The sequence below is a fragment of the Microtus pennsylvanicus genome, chromosome 11, assembly GCF_037038515.1.
Source record: "Microtus pennsylvanicus isolate mMicPen1 chromosome 11, mMicPen1.hap1, whole genome shotgun sequence".
Lineage (NCBI taxonomy): Eukaryota > Metazoa > Chordata > Mammalia > Rodentia > Cricetidae > Microtus > Microtus pennsylvanicus.
In genome coordinates this window covers 36,671,014-36,691,753 of record NC_134589.1, presented here as the reverse complement: position 1 = coordinate 36,691,753, position 20,740 = coordinate 36,671,014, and the positions used below count along the sequence as shown (strand labels likewise).

At 44.7% G+C, this 20,740-nt stretch overlaps 3 protein-coding genes and 1 pseudogene across 17 annotated transcripts in view; 2 read left to right on the top strand and 2 right to left on the bottom strand.

Moving 5' to 3' along the window:
- The window catches only part of Ggnbp2 (gametogenetin binding protein 2), a 38,531-nt gene extending 30,396 nt beyond the window's left edge, over nt 1-8,135 (bottom strand). For 2 of the 12 annotated variants that reach the window (XM_075991261.1, XM_075991267.1), the window contains exons 1-2: nt 7,934-8,128; nt 7,243-7,432 (exon numbers count right to left, since the gene is read on the bottom strand). In XM_075991261.1, the coding sequence (XP_075847376.1) occupies nt 7,243-7,335 (93 nt within the window). In that variant the 5' untranslated portion in view covers nt 7,336-7,432; nt 7,934-8,128. Of the gene's footprint in view, nt 1-7,242; nt 7,554-7,690; nt 7,833-7,933 lie in introns of those variants that run through there. The other 10 variants (XM_075991257.1, XM_075991258.1, XM_075991265.1 and 7 more) reach the window with 9 other exon arrangements.
- A 6,071-nt stretch (nt 8,136-14,206) lies between these two features.
- On the top strand, nt 14,207-15,625 carry LOC142831577 (B box and SPRY domain-containing protein pseudogene; annotated as a pseudogene).
- An 18-nt stretch (nt 15,626-15,643) lies between these two features.
- Nucleotides 15,644-19,567, bottom strand: Pigw (phosphatidylinositol glycan anchor biosynthesis class W). 2 transcript variants are annotated; one of them, XM_075991272.1, is made up of 2 exons: nt 19,493-19,567; nt 15,644-17,269 (listed from the first exon to the last, which is right to left on the bottom strand). In XM_075991272.1, the coding sequence occupies exon 2, from the start codon at nt 17,256-17,258 to the stop codon at nt 15,747-15,749; it is 1,512 nt and encodes a 503-aa protein (XP_075847387.1). In that variant the 5' UTR covers nt 17,259-17,269; nt 19,493-19,567; the 3' UTR covers nt 15,644-15,746. The 2 variants fall into 2 exon arrangements, with proteins under 2 accessions (XP_075847387.1, XP_075847386.1); XM_075991271.1 differs by lacking the exon at nt 19,493-19,567 and adding an exon at nt 19,074-19,188.
- A 37-nt stretch (nt 19,568-19,604) lies between these two features.
- Myo19 (myosin XIX) overlaps nt 19,605-20,740 on the top strand; it is a 29,573-nt gene continuing 28,437 nt past the window's right edge. The window contains exons 1-2 of one of the 3 annotated variants that reach the window (XM_075991255.1): nt 19,605-19,793; nt 20,442-20,570. The gene's annotated coding sequence lies outside the window, so the exon portion shown is untranslated. The remainder of the gene's footprint in view (nt 19,794-20,441; nt 20,571-20,740) is intronic. The other 2 variants (XM_075991256.1, XM_075991253.1) reach the window with 2 other exon arrangements.

Genomic DNA, 20,740 nt, shown 5'->3' with positions numbered 1-20,740 from the left:
CGTTTAAGGCAAAAACAACAGCAAACTTTGGTGAATGTTGCCTTAAAAAGATCTGGAAGGATGGGGGTATACATTAGATATGTGCTTGCCTAACACGTACAGAGCCCTGGACTCAAACCCTAGCACTGCACACATCTTCATGTGTGGCATATAATTCCAGAACTTAAGGAAAAGCAGGAAGGTTAGAAGTTCAAGGTCATCTTTGGCTCAGTGGAGATAGGCTACTTGAGTCACTGTCAAAAAGAAAAAGAAAAAGAAAAAAACCCTCTCCTCCAACTAGCACCATGAGGATCTGCTTCTTTAACAGAGATGACTATTATTTTCTTCTCTTCATATTAAGAATGATTAAAAACATGGTCGCTCTAACAATAATGAAGGCTTCAACAGAGAAAATACACGCAGTTGTTTTATTTTTTTTCTGAATTTGATAAAAGAATACTGTTGTATGAAGCAAAAGAAATGGGTATTAGAGCAAATTAAACATCCAGAGGATTTCAGTTTCACATATTCAAAACTGCATAGACAACTTAGCATGCATATAGCTTTATCTTACAAGAAAAAAAGTTGCTGTGCGGATAACATATGACATTTTTTCTTACATGTTCATATCTTTTCCAAACATATTTCTTCTGTATTTGTTTCAGTTAAGATAGGGTCTGATGCTACCAAAGCTGGTCTTAAACTCCTGATCCTTCTACCTCCACCTCCCACATGCCGAGATTACAGTCATGAGACACTGTGAGGGTTCCTTTGCAAGCAGTATATATATATGACTTATTAACAAGGGAAAGTCACTGTTTCCTGCTTCTAATTCTACAGTAATTTTATCACCTTGCAAGACTGCACCATCTCAATAGTTTTTAGTTTACAAAGTTTCTTCTTCCATAAGCATATAGAAAATGTCCAAACCTCACTGTTTCAAGACTCAATTACCCAATTTTTAAGTTTATCCATTGCAATACCTTGTTTCTCCTTTATCTTTTCAGCCATCTCTTTACTAGCCCCAATTCATGGTGGTAATGACCCTGCAGCTTCAATACTTATTAGGTGTGTTCTAAGCACTATGATATCACCTTTACTAACACTACTAAGTAAAACTGAAATCACTGAGCTAATGCTGAAGCCCTAAATAATCTCTTGAGAATCACTTTAATTTTTTTTTTGGGGGGGGGGGGGGTTGGTTTTTCGAGACACGGTTTCTCTGTGGCTTTGGAGCCTGTCCTGGAACTAGCTCTTGTAGACCAGGCTGGTCTTGAACTCACAGAGATCCGCCTGCCTCTGCCTCCCGAGTGCTGGGATTAAAGCGTGCGCCACCATCGCCCGGTGAGAATCACTTTAATTAACAAGCAAAATATCTAACAATGTATGTTGTCCACTATACTTAATGTAATCAAATTTACTCCAGTTTTAAAGTAATAATCCTGGTATTAAAAACCCTGGTCCAAGCTAGACATGATGGCACACTTATAATCCCAGCACACAGAGACTAAGGCAGGAAAATCATGGGTTTGAGGCCAGCCTGGGCTACACAGAAAAACCTACCTTATCCCCTACTTCATGACCATCATCACTAAGAAATTATGGTCCTGAAAACTAAACTGAAAATAGTTAACAGGCAAGGAATGTGGCTCCTTGCCTACCATGAACAAGGCCCTAGGATTGGCTCCAGCACTGAAAACAGTTCAATTAACCTACATTCTTTTAGAATCACCTCACAGGGTTTAAATATAAGAAATTTAGCTGTCAAGCAAGACTTATGATCTGGAGTGTAGCACTTGTTTAATATGAGCAGTCCTGGGTTTAGGCTCCAGAATACAACAAAAAATAAAACTAGGTGGAAGGCAGAGAGCCAAACATTAAGACCTATCAACCAACCTTTTAAAAATTACAATCATTCAGTGGCTTATGAGGCTAAAGAAAAAGGATCAATAGTTCAGCCAGGGCCATCAAGATCAAGATGGCTCAGCATGTTAAATAAAGCATTGCTGCAAAGACTGATGACCCAAGTTCAATCCCTAGGACCCACGTTAGGAGACAAACAACTCCAAGTTGTCCTCTGACCTCCACTTACATGGGCATGGGGTGAGATACACATGCTTATACACATAAACACATGTATAAATAAACACAGTTTTTAAAAAAGGTTTGGGACAGCCTGGCCATCTTATTGAAACCACAACTCAAAATTTAAAGGGGAAGATGGTGTTGGCAATTGAGAGATGGCTCAGGAGTTAGGAGCTGCTCTTTCCAGAAGAGCAGTTTTGATTCCCAACATTCACACAGTGGGCTCACAATTAATTATCTGTAACTCCAGTTTTAAGTGATCAGACCTCCTCTTCTGACTGACAAAAGCACCAGACATACACATGGTTCATAGATATACATGTAGGCAAAACAACAACATACATAAAAATAAAAACTTCGTTAAAGGGATGGGGGTGTTTGCTCCAGGAGTAGAGAGAGCATTTGCACAGCATATGGGAGACACTGGGTTCAAACACCAGTAAAACACACACACACGTATGCTACACATACCAAGGAAAAGAAAAAAATAACGAATATACAGGTGTCAAGTCTCTTACCAAGCAGCATAAATGTCAAAAATCAAATCCATCACAGAGCCCTTCCTGAACTGGATACTTTCTATTCTCTTGAACATCCATTTGAGCCAAAGATTCTGTCCTAAATAAATAACTACCTCAACCTCACCTTTCAAACATTTAGGGTAACAGCTTTTATTTGTATTGTTTTTTTGGTCAACTAGTATATGACAATTTCTTAAGAGAACAGTAAGAAAAGTAGAAGGCAAAGAGGCCACTAGCACTATTTTCTCCATTCTTTCAAACCACTTCCTTGACTTAATCTTAGATTCTAGGTTACCTAAGGAAGACAGCCCTGTAAAGTACTTGAGGTGCGGTTTCACAGAGGAATCATTAAGTGTTCAGCTGCATGATGAGGATACCTATCCAGAGCCATCCAAAAATAGAACAAGTCATTGCGCAGCAATTACTGCTTTGTAAAGTTTATTGCATCCATTAGTGACTTTCACTCTTAAGCATCTGTCCCAGTTTTACCTGACCACAAAAAAAAAAATGGTTTCAGACTATTCTCACGAGCTCTAACCAATGAAATTAAGTTTGTATTTATCAAAATTAATGTTATTTTTGTTTTGCTCTCGTGTCACTACTCATAAAACTATTTTTAACATGCATCACCCCCAGGAAAGTTAAATATTAGTGAGCTGAAAGAAAACACTTAATACTTGTAGCAAATGATAAACTATTAATTCCCCAGTGTTAACATTTTCTTCCTTTTAGGCTCAGTTGAAAACTGCTACCAATTTCTAGTCCATTTATTACTTTGTATGGGGGGGCATATATGCATGCCAGAGATGCTCGTTTGGAAGTCAGGACAACTTGCAGAAGTCAGCTGTTCCCTCCTACCACGTATGTCCCAAGAATGGAACTCACATCATGTGGCAGCAACCACCTTTATCCACTAAGCCATTCTGTCACCCCAGTTTACAGTTTGTTTGGATCAATTTGAATTAAAAGGGTTGGCTTCTAGAAATGTTGTAGTAATTTGACAGTATGAATCAAGAAACTTGTAAAACATTCTAATCCTTCAGGAAATATATTTCCAAAAGCCCAAGGGGAGGAAAATTAATGGCTCAATGCATTGTCCATATTCCTACAGCATTATTCATAGCAAAAATTACCAGCCAGACTTCATAGAAGGACATTATGGAGTATCATACAACTTATACAACCATTAAAAACACAACAAAAGCAGTGGTACACATCTTCAGTCATACCAGTTGAGAGGCTGAGATATGAGTGGGCCATCAAAATGGCTTAGTAGGTAAAAGTGCTTGCTGTCAAGCCTGACAACCTGCCTTCCATCCCCAAACCTCCACAGTGGAAGAAAACTGTCCTCTGACTCCCACAAATGTACTATGGCATACACATCTACAAACAATAAACAAACGTATACATAGATTTTTTAAAAAGGAGAGTATAAAATGTTCCGGACAGTGTAGCTCAACTTTGCCTGTGTGCAGTGATAACTAGAATGAACTCTAATGCTGCTTCTCTCTGAGACAGAGTAATTTGTTTTGTGGTTATCTGTTAAGATTTGATAAGAACTGCATCTTTTAATTCTATTTACCCCTTTTTCAAATCTTGCTGACGAGGAAGAAGGAGAGATAGCTCAACAGTTAAGAGTGTACACTGCTCTTGCAGAGGACTGTAGTTCCTGGGGGATCTAATGCCTCTGCTGACCCCCTCAGGCTCCTGCCCACACATGGTGCATATACATACACTCAGGCACACACACATACACATAAAATAAAAATATTTTTATTCTCGTTGAAAGAAACTAATTCTACAAAGATACTGTCTAAAATAAAACCTGCATTCTTTCTGTCAACTATTTTATACTTCTAAAATACTATAGCTACACAACCTGATACTTTCCTAAATAGTGTATCAATTGATAAGTTTACTTAGTTACTTAGGACTAATCTCTTCTACACCTGTATAGTTCAAAACCACTGAAGTACCACAGGAACCCTTTAAATGTTGAATACAGCATGTAACAAAAGAAGCTTCTAAAATGGGCTGTGGTGGCTCACACCTTTAGACCTAATACTCAGGAAGCAGAGGCAGGCGAGTATCTGAGTTCTCCTTGTCCACAGAGCAAGTTCCAGGACAGCCAAAAAAGAAAAAAAAGGCTTGTTCACATACAAATACCTTAATTTTACTTTATTAACCTAAGTTAAAAACCACCAGTTTTATTATTTATTTTTTGGTTTTTCAAGACAGGGTTTCTCTGTATGAACAGCCCTGGATGTCCTGGGACTTGCTTTGTAGACCAGGCTGGCCTCGAACTCATAGAGATCTGTCTGCCTCTGCCTCCCTGGTGCTGGGATTAAAGCATGCGCCACCACCGCCCAGTTAAAATCACCAGTTTTAACTAAGAATAAAATTTTTACTATTTCTGCTAAAAATGATGTAAATTTCAAGCATTGTAACTAGACTAACCTCTATCTGCAAACAAGATTCCTAAAACCATTTACTCAAAGATCACAAGGTTCCCCCTTTGGGTTCCTAGGAACAAAGATCAAACCAAGTTAACCTTCAGGGCACATACTGCCATCCAATATCAATGAACCAACACAGAACACGTACCTCTGCTTCCTCTTCCCACTTCCCTCCCAACAGGTGTTTTGTTCTGCATTATCCCTTTAACTAGGATTGAGAATGATCTTGGAAAGAAGTCTGAGTCCCTAAATATGGCATAGCTTTAAGTCAATTTTCACTAACATTAATTTATTAACAGCATTCAATGATGGTGCACAAGTTTCCAACACAAACTAACAAAATTCATTTCTTAATGACAAAAATCCATTCCTAAGCAAGGAAAATGTATACCTATTATTTTGAGATATTTAAGCTTCAATTATGTCTTTGTAACAAGTCTATAATACAATAAGCAAAATTCAAGACACCCAGTACAAGGCAAAAGCAGTGTGACACTAAAACACAATAGTTTATCTATGAAATACTTTAAATAACAGAAGGTGTTCACTAAGAATGCAGCACATACTGTCCGTTTTAAGTGCTTTATAAATTTATAATGTGTCGATTAATTACTGCATTCACATTAAAGGTGGTTATGTGAAAGTGAGTTGCCTTAAAATTTGTAATACACAAATTTACATTGGTGTTCCGTTTTTCATACCATTATTCAAAAGTAATATTCGAACCTCGGGATTAAGAAAAAATGCACGTGCACACAAAAGGTTGATATCAAACAGTGTTTTAGAAGGTTATACGCTGAAGGGGGCAGAAGGTGATAACAGACGAGCTACGATCAAATGTTGTCTCACTGAGAAAGAAATCATTTCATTGGTCAGTGTTCTAGTTTGGTTTTTTTTTAACTATTTTAAATACAAACCCATTATAGTTATAATGCAAGAAAATAAGAAACCACAAACAGTACATACAACATAAATTCTACTTTATGTCAAGTCAAATCATTCTACCAAGTCTCATTAGAAGTAAAAAGGAAAAAAAAAAAACATGCTTTCCCTTGCAAAGTTCCGTAGAAGTGAAGCAGTCAATAGCTCTGCTAATCCTTTAAAAATGCTGCAGCTCTTAACTGAGACTGGCAAAAAGAAAGGCACACACTGACATCTCTACAATGACTTGCATTTTATATAAAATGTTAAAACCTTCTAGAGACCTGCAAAAAAATTTTTTCAGGAAGATAGGGATCTGCCCTTGAAAGGCAAAAAAGCCAAAGGTTAGAAAATGGAGAGACATACACATCAGATCAACCGGTGAGTGTATAATCCAAGAGTGTCAGCAACAAAATGCAGATTTCAAAACTTGTTCAGAAAGGGTTCATTTCATTTCTTAAACCGTGGCAACCAACTGCACTCATTTCCTGCTCAGAATCAACTCAAAATTTCTGCCATTTCCTTTTAGAGGAAATAGTACTGTAACACAGGGTGGAGAGGATCGGCAATGGTATACTAACACCAAGTCTTCAAACAACGAGCCGCCCACGTTTGTCTCTACACCCATACTACGTTTACACATTCAATAATTTGGTCTTTTTAAAAAAAGGTTACTTGTGATCTAAATAAAAGCCAAGAAAGGCCTATTTTGAAGAGTCACGGCTTAACACAATCATTTCCACAACTATAATATACGAGGCAATCCGATACGTATAAGGAAATCAAATCATTTTAGTGGAATCTTCAGTGTGCAAGAGAATGTCCCTCTGCCCTGTCGTGATAGCTACAGTGTTAAAATAGAAAATACACCGGTAGCAGTGCAGCTGCGACATTTCCAGATAATTAGGCCTCCCGGAGGGTACGTGGTTTCTGTAGGGGGTAGGCCCTAAACGCCCAGCTCCTTCAACCCTTCTCCCGGTCGCGTGCTTCGGCAAAGCAGCGTCTCCAAGGAAGGAGTAAAGGTCCAGGGTTCTGAAAGGGAGGAAGACCTGGGGCGAGGACGTCAAAGTGCGTCCGGGGCGCTGGGCTCGGGGCCCGCCAAGGGGACCGAGGGGCTCCCTGCAAAGGCGAGTTTGTGGGGCCTGTCGGAGAGAAGGCGGCCTCGCCTAGGAGTTGCAACACACTCTTTCTCCAGTGCGCAGCGCTCGGCCTGGGGGAGGGGGAGGAGGGGAAACAGCTGCCAGGGCAGCAGCGGGCCCAGCCCGGCCCGGCCCGCTCACCGTGAGGGTGTCGTCTATGTAGAGGGGAATCTGCCTCCTCTCGAAGGGGAACTCCTCCTCCCCGTCCCTGCACACTGCCACCAGTCGCGCCATCGTCCCCGACGCTGCCGTTGCCACCGTCACCACCTCCTCCCAGCTGCCGCTGCCGCCGCCGCTGCTCCTGCCGCTGCCGCCTCCTCCCAGCTCCTGCCTGCAACAGCCAAACCCCGCGAGCGTAAGCACCCGCCACCTCGCAGCACATTCGCCACGGGGGAAAAGGGGGGGGAACGGAGCAAGAGAGGACGGGAGAGCCGCGCTGCGTTTCCCATCACCCGATTCCACACGCGCTCGGCCAATCAGTGGCCCGCAGCACCGGGACCCGCCCCCTCGCGCCGCCTGCCCTCCCCCACCCACCCCTCCGCCCGCCTGCTGGCCTCCAGTCAGGGTCCAAAGGAGAGGCGGAAAGGACCTGCTGGCCCCGGGACGTCCCCGCCCAGCTCGGAAGTCGGGGTTCCAGGAGCTCATTCCCGCCTCAGCTCCACAGCCCATGCCCGCACCCAGCCGCTGACCCCTTCCCCCGCTCGGAGCGCCCCGCCCAGGCGGGGGACCCTGGGCTGCAGTTGCCCGGCGCCACCCCGCCCCTGGGAGGGGTCGACCCCGCCTCGGCTCTGCAGAGTTCGGGGGAGGGGGCAAGCTCAGACCGGTTCCTCACCCGGGTCGGAGGAGGGCTCTTGGTTCTGACCTTCACTGACTTCGTGGACGCCTCCCTGACCCCCACCTCTGCTCCCCGTTACCGGCTGACGAGGCCCGCGTCAGGGCCGGCCTGGGCGGGAGCGCGGCTGCGAATGCCGTTTCCTCTCCAGGCTCAGTCAGCCGCTCGCGCCACGGGGAGTGTGGGAGGGAGGGCGGGGGACGTGGGGAGGGTGGGGCCGGGAGGGGCCGCGAACTCCGGGCGGGGCCTGCCTCTTCTCGCGAGACCGCAGCCGCCTCTCTCGGGTCCCGACTTTCGAAATCTGCGTGTCGTGGTGGGGGGAACTCCCTGTGCCATCGCTCGGGCTGATCGGCGCGGTGCCCCGGATTTATCAAAATGAGCACGAAATCGAGCCAGTAGGCAGGCCGAGCAGGGTAGCCTGGTGTCTGTCCGTGCCGAACTAGGATCTGTTCTCCCGAGGGCGGAAGGGTGAAAAGCGCCCAGTCTGAGTGGACAGCATGGGTCCGGGCCCAGATGGGACTTAGGTCAGTGGTGAGGAGCTGAGGCTGTCGAGGTCAATGAGAACAGGCAGTGGAAAGACATCTGGCCATGGTTTCCAGGATTTGACACAGTCGGACTTTCACCCCTGGAAGATTGGAGGAACAGGCTCTGCTACCCTGATTGACCCGGAGCCGGCTGCCTTACGGGAAGATCTCCGAGAAGATGGATACGTGCAGAATTTGCTGTTACAAATAGAGACAAAGTTGAACGGTAGTCTATGTGTACGTTCTGACCAGAGGAACTCTTGAGTTAATATTAACTTAGGGACTCCCTTGGGCAAAGTACTGGTAGCGGCCAAAGGCCCTTCCGTCTGACCATCTTCCGAGAACCAAAGCTGTTTGTTGTAAAGACAATTCCTCTGCACTCTAGGCCCGCTGCCGCGTTCTCAGGTCCTACTCTGAGGAGGTCCGTTGTAAAGCCTGAACGATGGGAATTGTTTCGTCTTGATTGTTTTAACGATAAATCCAATCGCTGCTCGTATAATTGCCTGATCTAGAGGAAAGATCTAATATTTCCTGGTAAATAGGCTAACGCTATTGTTACTGACCTTTAAAAGGTATTTTGATCATCACATGAAGTCTTTGAAAGTCACAACAAAAAAAAAAAAAACCCATAGTGCATCCTTAGCCATGTTGACTTATGACATTATGTGGTCACTGTTAGGGTAGGTGACATAATAAACTGGAAGAACCATTGTGTTCCCAAAGGTGTGATTATCTAGTAAATATGTCTTTGGGCCATACTAAAAGCAGAAGTGTGAGCCATAGCTTAACTCCAGTAAGCATATGGCTTTGCAGTTGCATGCACCTCACAGGTTCAAGTACACAGTAAAAATATGAATATTTTCAGAGAATCTTGTGTTTATATCTACAACTATTATAATCCATGTGCCTGTCTTAGATCATTTGAATTTTAGGTTATGCTTGGTAACCAATATTGAGCCAATACATTTATAGCCGCTAGCTTTAATTTTCACTACTAAATACAGACCAGGTACTAGCAAAGAACAAGCTATGAAGAAAATAGCAGTTGTGTAGCTAGAATACCTTCTGTTTTCGCTGTAATTATAGGCTATATTATTTGATACGGCAGTAGAATCAGTGGCAGACTGTTATTTAAATTAGTATGTCTGAGAATCTAAGTTGTATTTTTCTTTTCATGATCTGACAGTAGGAAGTTCTGTTTTAGCAATTAAAAATAAAAACACAAGCCCAGTGTGGTAGTACATACCTGCAATTCCAGCACCTGAGAGGCCAAGGCAGGGAGTTTACCATAAATTTGAAGCCAGCTTGGATTGCACAGGCCCTATCTCAAAATAATAATAAAGTAAACAAATATATTAGATAATTTTAAAAAATAAATGTAAGTTCCTCAAAGGCGGAGACTTTGTCTGTTTGTATTCCCGGCACCTGTACCTGACACATTAGAGCTCAGTAAATCATTGTTGGATGATCTTTCTCCGCTGAAAAACAATAAATCAGAGGGAGTCTTGCCAACTAATTCTGATTTTATGAATTCATTAGCCTTCCTTTAGGACCTTGGGAATTAGAAGATGGGAAAAACAATGTAGACTTTGTCCTTTTTAGTTAATACCTGTAATTAGTTGTCAAAAATATTAACTTAGTGAGACTAGAAAAGTATGGAGGGCTGAGAATATAATGGTAGAACACTTGCCTAGCAGGCTCAACGCCCAAGGTTCGGTCTCTAGTACCACAAAAATAAGTACATAAATACCATAAAAATAAGTAGGACAAAATAAATAAGAAAAGTGCCAATTGTGGAGGCACATCCCAGCATTCCAGAGGCAGAGGCAGGTAGATCAGATCTCAGTGAGTTCTAAGCTGGTCCTATACAGTGACACCCTGTCTTTAAAAAAAAAAAGCAACCGACCACATCCACATGACACATGTTCATTACGTCATAGAATATGCCAGGTAGTAGTGGCACACACCTTTAATCCCAGCACATGGGAGGCAGAGGCAGGTTTAGCTCTGTAGTGTAGAGAGAAAGTTCCAGGACAAAAAGCTACAGAGAAAAACCATCTCAAAAAGACAAAAGAAAAGTCATAGGATAACTACTTTCTCTAAACAAATGTAGCAGTTGAGCTACTCTGCCTTCTGGCTGCCCCAACAGATAAAACTGTGGTTATTGGTACTGTGACACAGCAGAAAAATCAATCCACTTTCCTAGTCATGTTAATTTACATACTTTACTCTTATTGGTTAAATTTCAAAAGTCATACTTTTTCATTGAAATATAATCTAATGTAATTGTAGTCACCAAATACAAAGTCATCTTAACACAAAATTAGCCATCAAAAAGTTGAAGTAAACAAAACACATTTAACAATTAGTGTATTTACATTAAATACCAAATTAAACACACCGGCCAGCAGTCATTTCTGATGTCTTTGAAACCAGCTATGGAGCTGAGACTGGCCTTTAACTAACTCCTGATCCTCTGATCTCGATCTTCCAAGTCCTAGGATTACAGGTTTATGTTACCACAGCTGGCCAGTATTATACCTGCCTTAAAATATATACATTGGGGGCTGGAGAGATGGTTCAGTGGTTAAGAGCATTGCCTGCTCTTCCAAAGGTCCTGAGTTCAATTCCCAGCAACCACATGGTGGCTCACAACCATCTGTAATGAGGTCTGGTGCCCTCTTCTGGCCTGCAGACATATACATGGACAGAATATTGTATACATAATAAATAAATAAATAAATATTTAAAAAAAAAAAATATATATATATATATATATACATTGGCCAAGTATGGTGGCACCCACCATTAATTCCAGCACTTCAGAGCAGATGGATCTCCATTAGTTTGAGTCCAGACTGGCCTACACAGTTCCAGACCAGCCAAGGCTACATAGACTATCTCAAGAAACCAAAAGAAATAATATACACATTGGACATCAGAACTGGAAACCAAAGATCCTGTGATTTTTAAACCTTTAGACTTAACAACTGAATGATCTGCTTGAAAATTTCAAACCATTCCAGTTCTCAGCAGACTACTAAGCCTTAATGTAACCATATTTTTATTAGATTTTATGTTTGAAGATTTCATTTCTCACAGATTTTTTTTTTTTCGAGACAGGGTTTCTCTGTCGTTTTGGAGCCTGTCCCGGAACTAGCTCTTGTAGACCAGGCTGGTCTCGAACTCACAGAGATCCGCCTGCCTCTGCCTCCCAGGTGCTGGGATTAAAGGCATGCGCCACCACCGCCCGGCACTCACAGATTTTGATTCTCTTTCCCATAGTTGTGGCTGCCTTCTCTGGTACCTTCCTGTTTCTCCAGTTTACATCCCAGACTACATACATATGTATATGTGTATATATATATATGTTTTGCTACATGTATGTCCAATCTTGGCATTATAGACAGTTGTAAGCTGCCATGTGAGTGCTAGGACTTGAACCCAGGGCCTCTGGAAGATCAGTCAGTGCTCTTAACCACTGAGCCATCTCTCCAGCCCCCCACACTCCCTTTTTCTGAGTTGCATAGGTTACCTCCCAACTTACAGCTTGCTGACAGATACATTATGCATAGAATATTCCCTGCTGTCTACCCTTTTATCCAAATATGTGTATCATTCATTGGCATTGCCTCAAAAATATCCATCTATGGAAAAAAACTTGATTCCTTCCTAGATTGGTCTTGGTTTGACACTTGTAACAGTCCATAGGTGTTTCTTTTTCCTATGACTCAATATTTATATTCGTTTAATGTGCTTTCCTTAACTAGACTGAAAGCTTCAAGATATTAGAAATTTGTTTTATCTTTTGATGGCAGATCTCTATGACCTGCTCCATATATGGCAGTTTACAACCATTTGTAACTCCAGGCTAGCTTTGAACTCTAGCTCGTGCCACAGCCTGACTGCTCTGATTACAGGATGCATACCTTAGTTGTGCTTTATTACTGCATTCCTAACACAGGGTAGGCTACAACGACTCAGTCTTAACACTTGAATAGCACTTGAGAAACTGAGGATGGATGATCATGATCATAAATGCCACGCAGTTGGTGTGGGAAAATGGTCTGTATTCCGTCAATTATATTTAAATAAACACTGATTGGCCAGTAGCCAGACAGGAAGTAGAGGCGGGTCAATGAGAACAGGAGAATTCTGGGAAGAGGAAAACCCATTCCTCTGCAGTCCTGCCCTGCCACAGGAAAAGCAAGATGTGACTGCCTCGCTGAAAAAGGTACAGAGCCATGTGGCTAACATAGATAAGAATAATGGGCTAATATAAGTTGTAAGATGAATAAGAAGCTGAGCTAATGAGCTAATCAGTTTATAACTAATGTACAACTCTGTGTGATTTCTTTGGGACTTAACTACTGCAGGAACTGGGCAGGACAGAAACCACGACAACACACAGTCTGAGCTACAGGGAGAGTTCAAAGCTAGTGTGAACTACATAGTTAAGATCCTGTATCAAAACTTTGTCTTTGAGGGGAAAAAAGTAAAATGTATCAGGTACCTGAAAAAACTTGCTATATATATATATATATATATTGAAGGAGCAGGAGGAATGGCTCGAATGGTGAAGAGTACTTGTTAGTCCTGCAGAGGACCCAGGTTCGATTCCCAATACCCACATAGTCATTTATAAACATCCATGACTCAGTGCCAGGAGAGCAAATGTTCTTCTAATCCATTCAGGCACTAAACATGCTTGTGGTACACATACAGGCAAAAGATACGTGCATACAGGCAAAACACACATAAGTTAGAAAGGAATAAATTTAATAAAAAGAAAACTTAAAAAAGATATATTGAAAATCTGTACTTTCTAGTCATGGTGGTACATACTTTTGATTCGAACTCTCAGGAAGCAAAGGATGGCGGATCTCTATGAATTTGAGGACAGCCTGGTCTACAGATTGAGTTCCAGATCAGCACACATAGTGAGATTCCCAATTAAATGAAATAAAGGAAGTGGAATAAAAAATGGCTTAGTGATTCAGAGCACTTGCTTCTCTTCCAGAGGTCCCAGGTTCAATTCCTAGCACTCATATATGGCAGCTCACAACTATTTGTAACTCCAGTCCCAAGGTATCTAACCCCCTTTTCTGGCCTCTGTGAGCTATGCACACCTGTGATGTACATACATGTAGGCAAAATATACACACATACAAAATTTTTAAATGACAATTCATAAATATCTTAATGTAAACATGTAACACAAAAATAATTTTACAATTATATATTCATACAAACAATCACAAATACAATGGAATGATATATAGAAAGTAAAAAATTCCACCCTCCATTTTCCAGTGTCAAAACTACCGACAGGTTGGGTGTGGTGGCTCATGCCTGAAATCCCAGTGCTGAGGCTGAGGTACAAGTACCACAGTGAGCTCCAGACAAAATGAAATCCTGTGAACAAGGTCTTTAAAATACTGACATAAGTTCCAGTAAGTCACAAGACTTTGTTTCACTTTTTTTTTTCTTGAGGGTCTCTCGACATAGCCCTTGCTGTCCTGAAACTCAACATGCATATCAGGCTGGCCTGGAACTCACAGAGATCCAGAGATCTGCCTGTCTCAGCCTCCCATGCTCTGTGATTAAAGCCTTTCACCACTTCTGTTGGTTTGTTTTACATAATGTCCGAATGTATTACACATCCAGGTACAGTAGCAAGAATCTTCCTCAAAAGAAAAAAAATAAACTTTAATTTCTCTCATAGAGGATTGAAACTTTATAATAAAATATGATTAAGACTGGATTACTGAAAAAAGAAACCACGTCCCCAGCACCTGCGAGACAAGTGGAGCGCACAGTGTCTAGCTCTCAGCCAGGTCCGTGGACGCCTCCACCTCGGAGCCAGAGTCCCGGCAAGGGCTGGGGCAGGAACCCCGGCTGGGATCCGGCTGGAATCAGAGCTGGACCAGTTCTGTTCCGAGCACAGAGAGCCTCTGAGCGGGTTCTGCCTCTTCAAGAGATGGCTGGTATGCGGTATGCGCCGCCTGCGTCAGGTTGGGCAGCTGCTGTGATGGGCACCGCAACCGCCGAGGAGCTGCGAAACAAGATTGTGGACCAATGTTAGAGGCCGCAGTTACAGAGCGCTGGCATCACCAAGAATGTGGTGGAGGTCCTGCAAGGGAAGAACCAGAAACAGTGAGCATGGTTAGTGCAGCGAGGGAGCTGGTTATCCAGAGGTTGAGCCTGGTGAGGAACCTGTGTGAGCCTGAGGAACAGTGATTGCTGGAGCAAGTGCTCAGGGAAGAGGAGCGGGCTCACCAGAGTATCCTGACTCCGCGGGCACATTGGACTGAGGCACTGAAAAAGCTGGACACCCTCCGTACCAGCCTGGTGGGCATGCTCACCCATCTGGATGACCTCCAGCGTATTCAGAAGGTACACGAGATTGTTGAGAGAGCTGAGGAAGCAGAGGGCATTTTGGATCCCCAGGAGTCGGACAAATTAAGCTTTAACGAGAAGAGTGCTTAGAGCCCACTACTGACTCAGCTCTGGGCAACATCGGGTCTCTCTCAGGCATGGAGGAGGTGCATGTCAATGAAAGGACTGTCAACCCCTTGTTGCATTTGTCTGAAGATCGAAGGACCCTGACCTTCAGTGCCAAGAGGTCCAATGCCTGCTCAGATGACCCAGAGCTCTTTGACCTCTGGCCTAATGCCTTGGCTGCTACCACCTTCCGGCCGGTCTCCATGTCTGGATACTGAATGTTCAGCACAGTTGTGCATATAAAGTGGGTGTAGCCTCAGCCCAGCAGCCTCGAAAGGGTTCTGGTAGGAACTGCTGCCTGGACCACAATGCCTTCTCCTGGGTCTTCTCCCGTTATGATCAAGAGTTCCATTTCTCACACAATGGGCAGCATGAGCCTCTGGTGTTGTTTCGGTACCCAGCACAACTGGGCGTGCTGCCGGACCTCCAAGCAGGAGAGTTGGTCTTCTGTGAGCCTGCCTCAGGGACGGTGCTTCACATCCACCGCACGTCTTTCCCACTGCTCCCAGTCTTTGCTGAGGCTGACCAGCTCATCTCCATCTTCACCAGTGGCCACAGTGAGGCCAGATCCACGCCCCCCATCACCCTTGCAGGCCAGGCCATGCTTCCAGCTAGTGTCCTATCCCCCAGTGCCCGTGTGGTCTTCCCCATGGGCAATTTTTAAAGAGATGGGATCTGCTTCAAAAAAAAAAAAAAAAAAGACTGGATTGCTGAGAGCACATTTCCTTCACATTTATTCTCCTCCACTAAAATAATGCTGTTCAAATATATAGCCTACAAATTCATCACCAAAACTTTGTGCTTTTACCTTGTAAATCAAGTAGATAGATAACTAAGCAGTTGGTAAACATATAAATACCAAGCACAACTAAAGTCCAGGAGGCACCACTGTGCAGTGTATCCACTGTCAGGTTAATGAGACCAGTTGTTACATTTGACAGTAAGAAAAAAAACAGCTGGTTTCTGTTCAGAGCTGTGATTAAACAAAGACTGGGCTCTTTTTTCCCAGCTTCTAGGATTAGAGGTTTGGAATGTTTTTTATTTGTAGCAGGCAACTGTATAAGTTTCCAAGAACATGGTACGTGAGCCCCTTTAATTAGAAATTTGGCAAAACTCAAAATTATATCACTCAGTAACAGACAGCTAAGAAGCATCAGGCTAGAAGCAACCACCCACACACAAAAGGCTAAATTGGCCATTCTACGAGATACGGCTTCTACATTCACTTGAACTATATAAAGAGAAATGAAAAAGCTAACAGCCACTAAGAGAATACAACAAGTCACTTTTATCCAGTCTCTGATGTGTGTTCTATTCTTAAGCACACACAACCCTGTTTGCACGCCAGCCATATATATTGTCACATACCCCAGAGAGGAAATTATGCCTTCCCGGTTGGCATTTAGTAAACCAACTCTCGTGCCACTACCATCAGTGCCATACAAAATTATCCTCTTGAGTGGAGTAAAGTCAAGAGCTAGCTGGTATAACACAGTAATGCTAACAGCCACAATCCAGGACTTATTTAAAGGAAAAATAATCAAAAGAAGTGATGTTACTAATTTCACAACTACGATAGTAAAGAAAAAATTCCAGTGAACACCATACTCAGTTAAATGTTCCTGATAGCCTATGGATTTTATAATGACTAACCGTCCCATTCCTAAGACAACTAAGGGCCAGACAGAATACAGAGATTTTCTAAGATAATTAAATCTGGACCCTTCTACATGTTTCCCTCTAACCTCTGGACAAACCATTGCAGCCCCAAAAATAAAGCCACCTACTCCATAATCCATTGCCCCTGTCCCATAAAGCTCAGTTTTGGCAAATCTTCTAGGGAACAGTGGGAAATCCACAGCCAAAATGGCAATAGCAGTAAACACACTATTAATGACCCGGTAATAAGTGACGGCTGGACTGTACTCTGATTCTAGGCTGATTTGCAAGAAGTTTGCAAAGACTTTCTGAGCAGGCACTTTGGCGTGGCAAGTCCTCCTCTGGTATATCTGATACAACAGCCATGCCCCACAGGCAATTGCAGTGAGATTCTCAAGTAGGATAAATGGAGACAGCAGAGTCAAAGTGATCACCAAGGGGACTACAAGGACAACAAAGTCCATGAAGAAGCGTGTGCTCCAGCTGTGTGAGAAAGAACACACATGCTGTGAGAAAATGATCAAAAGGCCCCGACACAGGATACAGAATGCAGGGAAGCACAAGCCCTGGGTTACTTCCAGCACGCTGGTCCCGTTGAGGTTACTGACAAAAGCTTCCTTCATCTGCTTTTGAGACATTTTGTTTCTTCCTGTGAAAATGATACAAAAGAATGGATTTGAGGGAAACAATATTGCTGTAAAGTCAGTAAATATTTCTTGGCTTCAGAACATAAGTTTAGGGGATGGAGAGATGGCTCAACAGGTAATTGGCTGCTATTCTAGAGGTTCCAGGTTCAATTCCCAGCACACACATGGCAGCTCACAACTGTCTGTAACTCTATTTCCAGGAGATCTGACACCCTCACACGTACATACATGTGGGCAGAACAGAAGTTTACGCCCACCAGGTGATGATGGCCCACCTTTAATCCCAGCACTCAGGAGGCAGAGGCAGGTGGATCTCTGTGAGTTTGGGGCCAGCCTGGTCTACAAGAGCTAGTTTCAGGATAGGCTCCAAAGCTACAGAGAAACCCGGTCTCGAAAAATAAAACAAAAAAGAAAGAAGAGTATAAAATCTCTGGTACAAAATTGTATCTTCACTATAAGGCAAACTCAAAACGAAAGTCCAGGGCTGGAGAGATGGCTCAGTGGTTAAGAGCACTGTCTGCTCTTCCAGAGGTCCTGAGTTCAATTCCCAGCAACCACATGGTGGCTCCAAACCATCTGTAAAGAGATCTGGCGCCATCCTCTGGCGTGTGGAGGCAGAAAGTTGTATACATAATAAACAAATCTTAAAAAAAAAACGAAAGTCCATTTGGAAACTGGGTGTGGTGAAGCATCACTTAAAGACACAAGATGGTTCTTGCTTACATCCTGAGTTCCCAGCCAACTTGGCTACCTGAAACCCTGTCTTTTCCTAAAACAAGGTCTCACTGTGTAGCCTAGAACTCAAGAGGTCCACCTACCTCTGCCCCACCCCCTCACAAATGCTAAAAGGTGTGTGCTACACACACTCAGCCAGACCTGGTCCTTAAGAAAGTAAATCTGGCCGGGTGGCAGTGGTGCACGCCTTTAATCCCAGCACTCGGGAGGCAGATCTCTGTGAGTTCGAAGCCAGCCTAGCCTGGTCTACAAGAGCTAGTTCCAGGACAGGCTTTGGAGATACAGAGAAACCCTGTCAAGAAAGAAAGAAAGAAAGAGAGAGAGAGAGAAAGAGAGAAAGAGAGAGGAGAGAGGAGAGAGAGAGGAGAGAGAGAGAGAGAGAGAGAGAGAAAGCAAAGTCAGAAATTTCTTTTTTTAAAAAGAGATTGTTTACAGTGTTCTGCCTGCACGTATCCCTGAAGGCCAGAAGAGGGCACCAGATCTCATTGTAGATAATTGTGAGTGACTATGTGGTTGCTGGGAATTGAACTCAGGACCTCTGGAAAGAACAGCCAGTGCTCTGAATCTCTGAGCCAATTGCAAAGCATAACATTCTCTCTCCATATATATATATCCACATACATACATATATGTTTACATATAAAGTAATTTTAGCTATAATTATATGCACATCGTGATATATACTGATATGTTATGAAAACCTTCAAGAAAGCTGCATATGCATTGCTATGGACTTTAAACTTCAGGAAGGAAGAGAGAGAAAAACTGTTCATTGTATTTTAGAGTCAGGGTCCTGGCACCTAGAGGTGAACGCATGAGAGCCACATTCTTTTCCTCGTATACACACGGCCATATTTTCAGATTAAGGGGCAGGTGGACAGAATGGATGGGATGCAATGTACATGCCAGAGCTCGTGGTTTCTTTTTCCGCAGCCTAAACTCTCCTCTGTCACATACTGAAAAGTTGCACACTGTGAGGGCACACACCCGTCGGTCAGATACAAAGCACAGTGTGCACTGCCCCTGAGGTGGTCCACGCGAGTCTACTTGAGCCCGGCATCGGCATCTCACCGTAAGTGGCCCTGCTCTTTTGGCCTTTCCCAGACGGATCTCGTCACAGCCACGCCCCGTCCGGGACCGAGGGTCTTCGGCGTTGACAGAACTGGCTACCACCGCACCAGCCCGCTCCCTCCGCTTCCGCCTCGCGGGCAACGCTTCCGGCTCCGTGCGGCGCAGCCTGTTCTTCCGGGCCCGCAGATTCCGCGCGCCCCCGCCCGGGATGGCGACGGTCCCCGCCCCGCCGGCTCCCCACGCCCTTCGGTGTGTTGGGCTGGATTCGTTCCGATCCTCTCGAGACCCAGCCGTGTGGCGGTCCGAGAAGGCCGCGTCAGACTCGGCCACGGCGACCTGCCCTAGACCGGCTCCCGGGCCTCCGGAAGCCACGCTCACCCACACCGAACTAGGGAGGCCACAGAAACGCCACACCTTACCCCAGGGTCTGAAAAGACCTCACCTCACCCGCAGCCCGCCGGCCAGAGCCTGCGGTCCGAAACGGACCACGTGCGCCCGGCGCCGCGTGTGCACGCCCCGCCCCGGGGAGGAGCCGCCGGGCTCCGGGCCACTTAGCCGGGGCTGCTGCGGGCCGCGGGCGGGCGAGCCGGAGTTGCGGGCTTTCTTTCCTTGGCGCTCCCGCTCTTTCTGCTTTCTTCCCTCCCCGGGCTCTTCCCACCGCCTCACCCTGCCCACCTTCCCGGTTGGGACTACACGCTGGGCGCCCAGACCGTGGGACCGGTGAGTGCCACTCCCCGCCTAGATCCGAAGCCCCTCACGGCCCGAGGGGTTAGGGAGGCCAGGGTGTGCCTCTCAGAGCTAACGTGTGAAGGAGGCACCGCACCTTCTAATACATTATTTCTCTTTTTACCCTCTTGGGACCTCAGGAGGAGGTAGCACAGCTTTTGCCCTAGACAAGGACCTTCACGGTCACTTTCCAGCTTGCCAGCAGGGGGCCACAGGGGGTTGTTTCTGGCTAATCGAGACTGGACTTCTGTCCCTTTCCTTGTCTTACCCAGGGACAGAGTGAGAGGCGTAAGGAAAGTGCGCCCTTGACAAGGGTCACATCCACCTTCCCGGAAGGACGTATTCTCACAGTGCCAGGTGCTTCGAGTGGCATCCCAGCCCTGGGCACCGCTGGCGCGTTGCCAATGCTTTAAGTGCTGATTCCCGCCAGGAATCTGGAGCAAAGAGGGAAGGACCCCCAAGATCCTAACCCATCTATTTCCCTCATAGTCTTCCGACTGTCCTTCCTGCCCGAAGAGAAACTAACTGAAGCAGGGGCGGAGGAGGACGGGGTTGTGATCGGGTTGCCACTTGCTTGGACTTGGACTAGTCTTTTACCTATTCATTACTCCCTTCTGTCTACTGTGCTCACGCCCTTCCCAGAAATTCTTGGTGGTAACCGCGAGAGAAGAGAGAGCCGGGAGAACTGGAGGAAACTGCTCTGGTCTGACTTGGCTTCAGCCGGGAGCTGACGCTGCACCGTAATAAGCAGCCTTTCCTAAGCTCTCACAGGTACTTAACAACACGGGCCATAATTTTACACTCTGTGGTATGGTAGTATACCATTGGCAATTGTGTGAAAACGAGAGTTAGAGAGTTCCTGCGCCGTGTTCTAGGAGGGTTGTGAGCTTTGGATTCTATCGACGCTGTTGTGGTCTCCTGGTTGGCCTTCCAGCTGAGTC

Bases quoted from the DNA above. Each gene is read 5' to 3' on its own strand.
- Pigw (XM_075991272.1), bottom strand. From the start codon at position 17,258: ATGTCTCAAAAGCAGATGAAGGAAGCTTTTGTCAGTAACCTCAACGGG.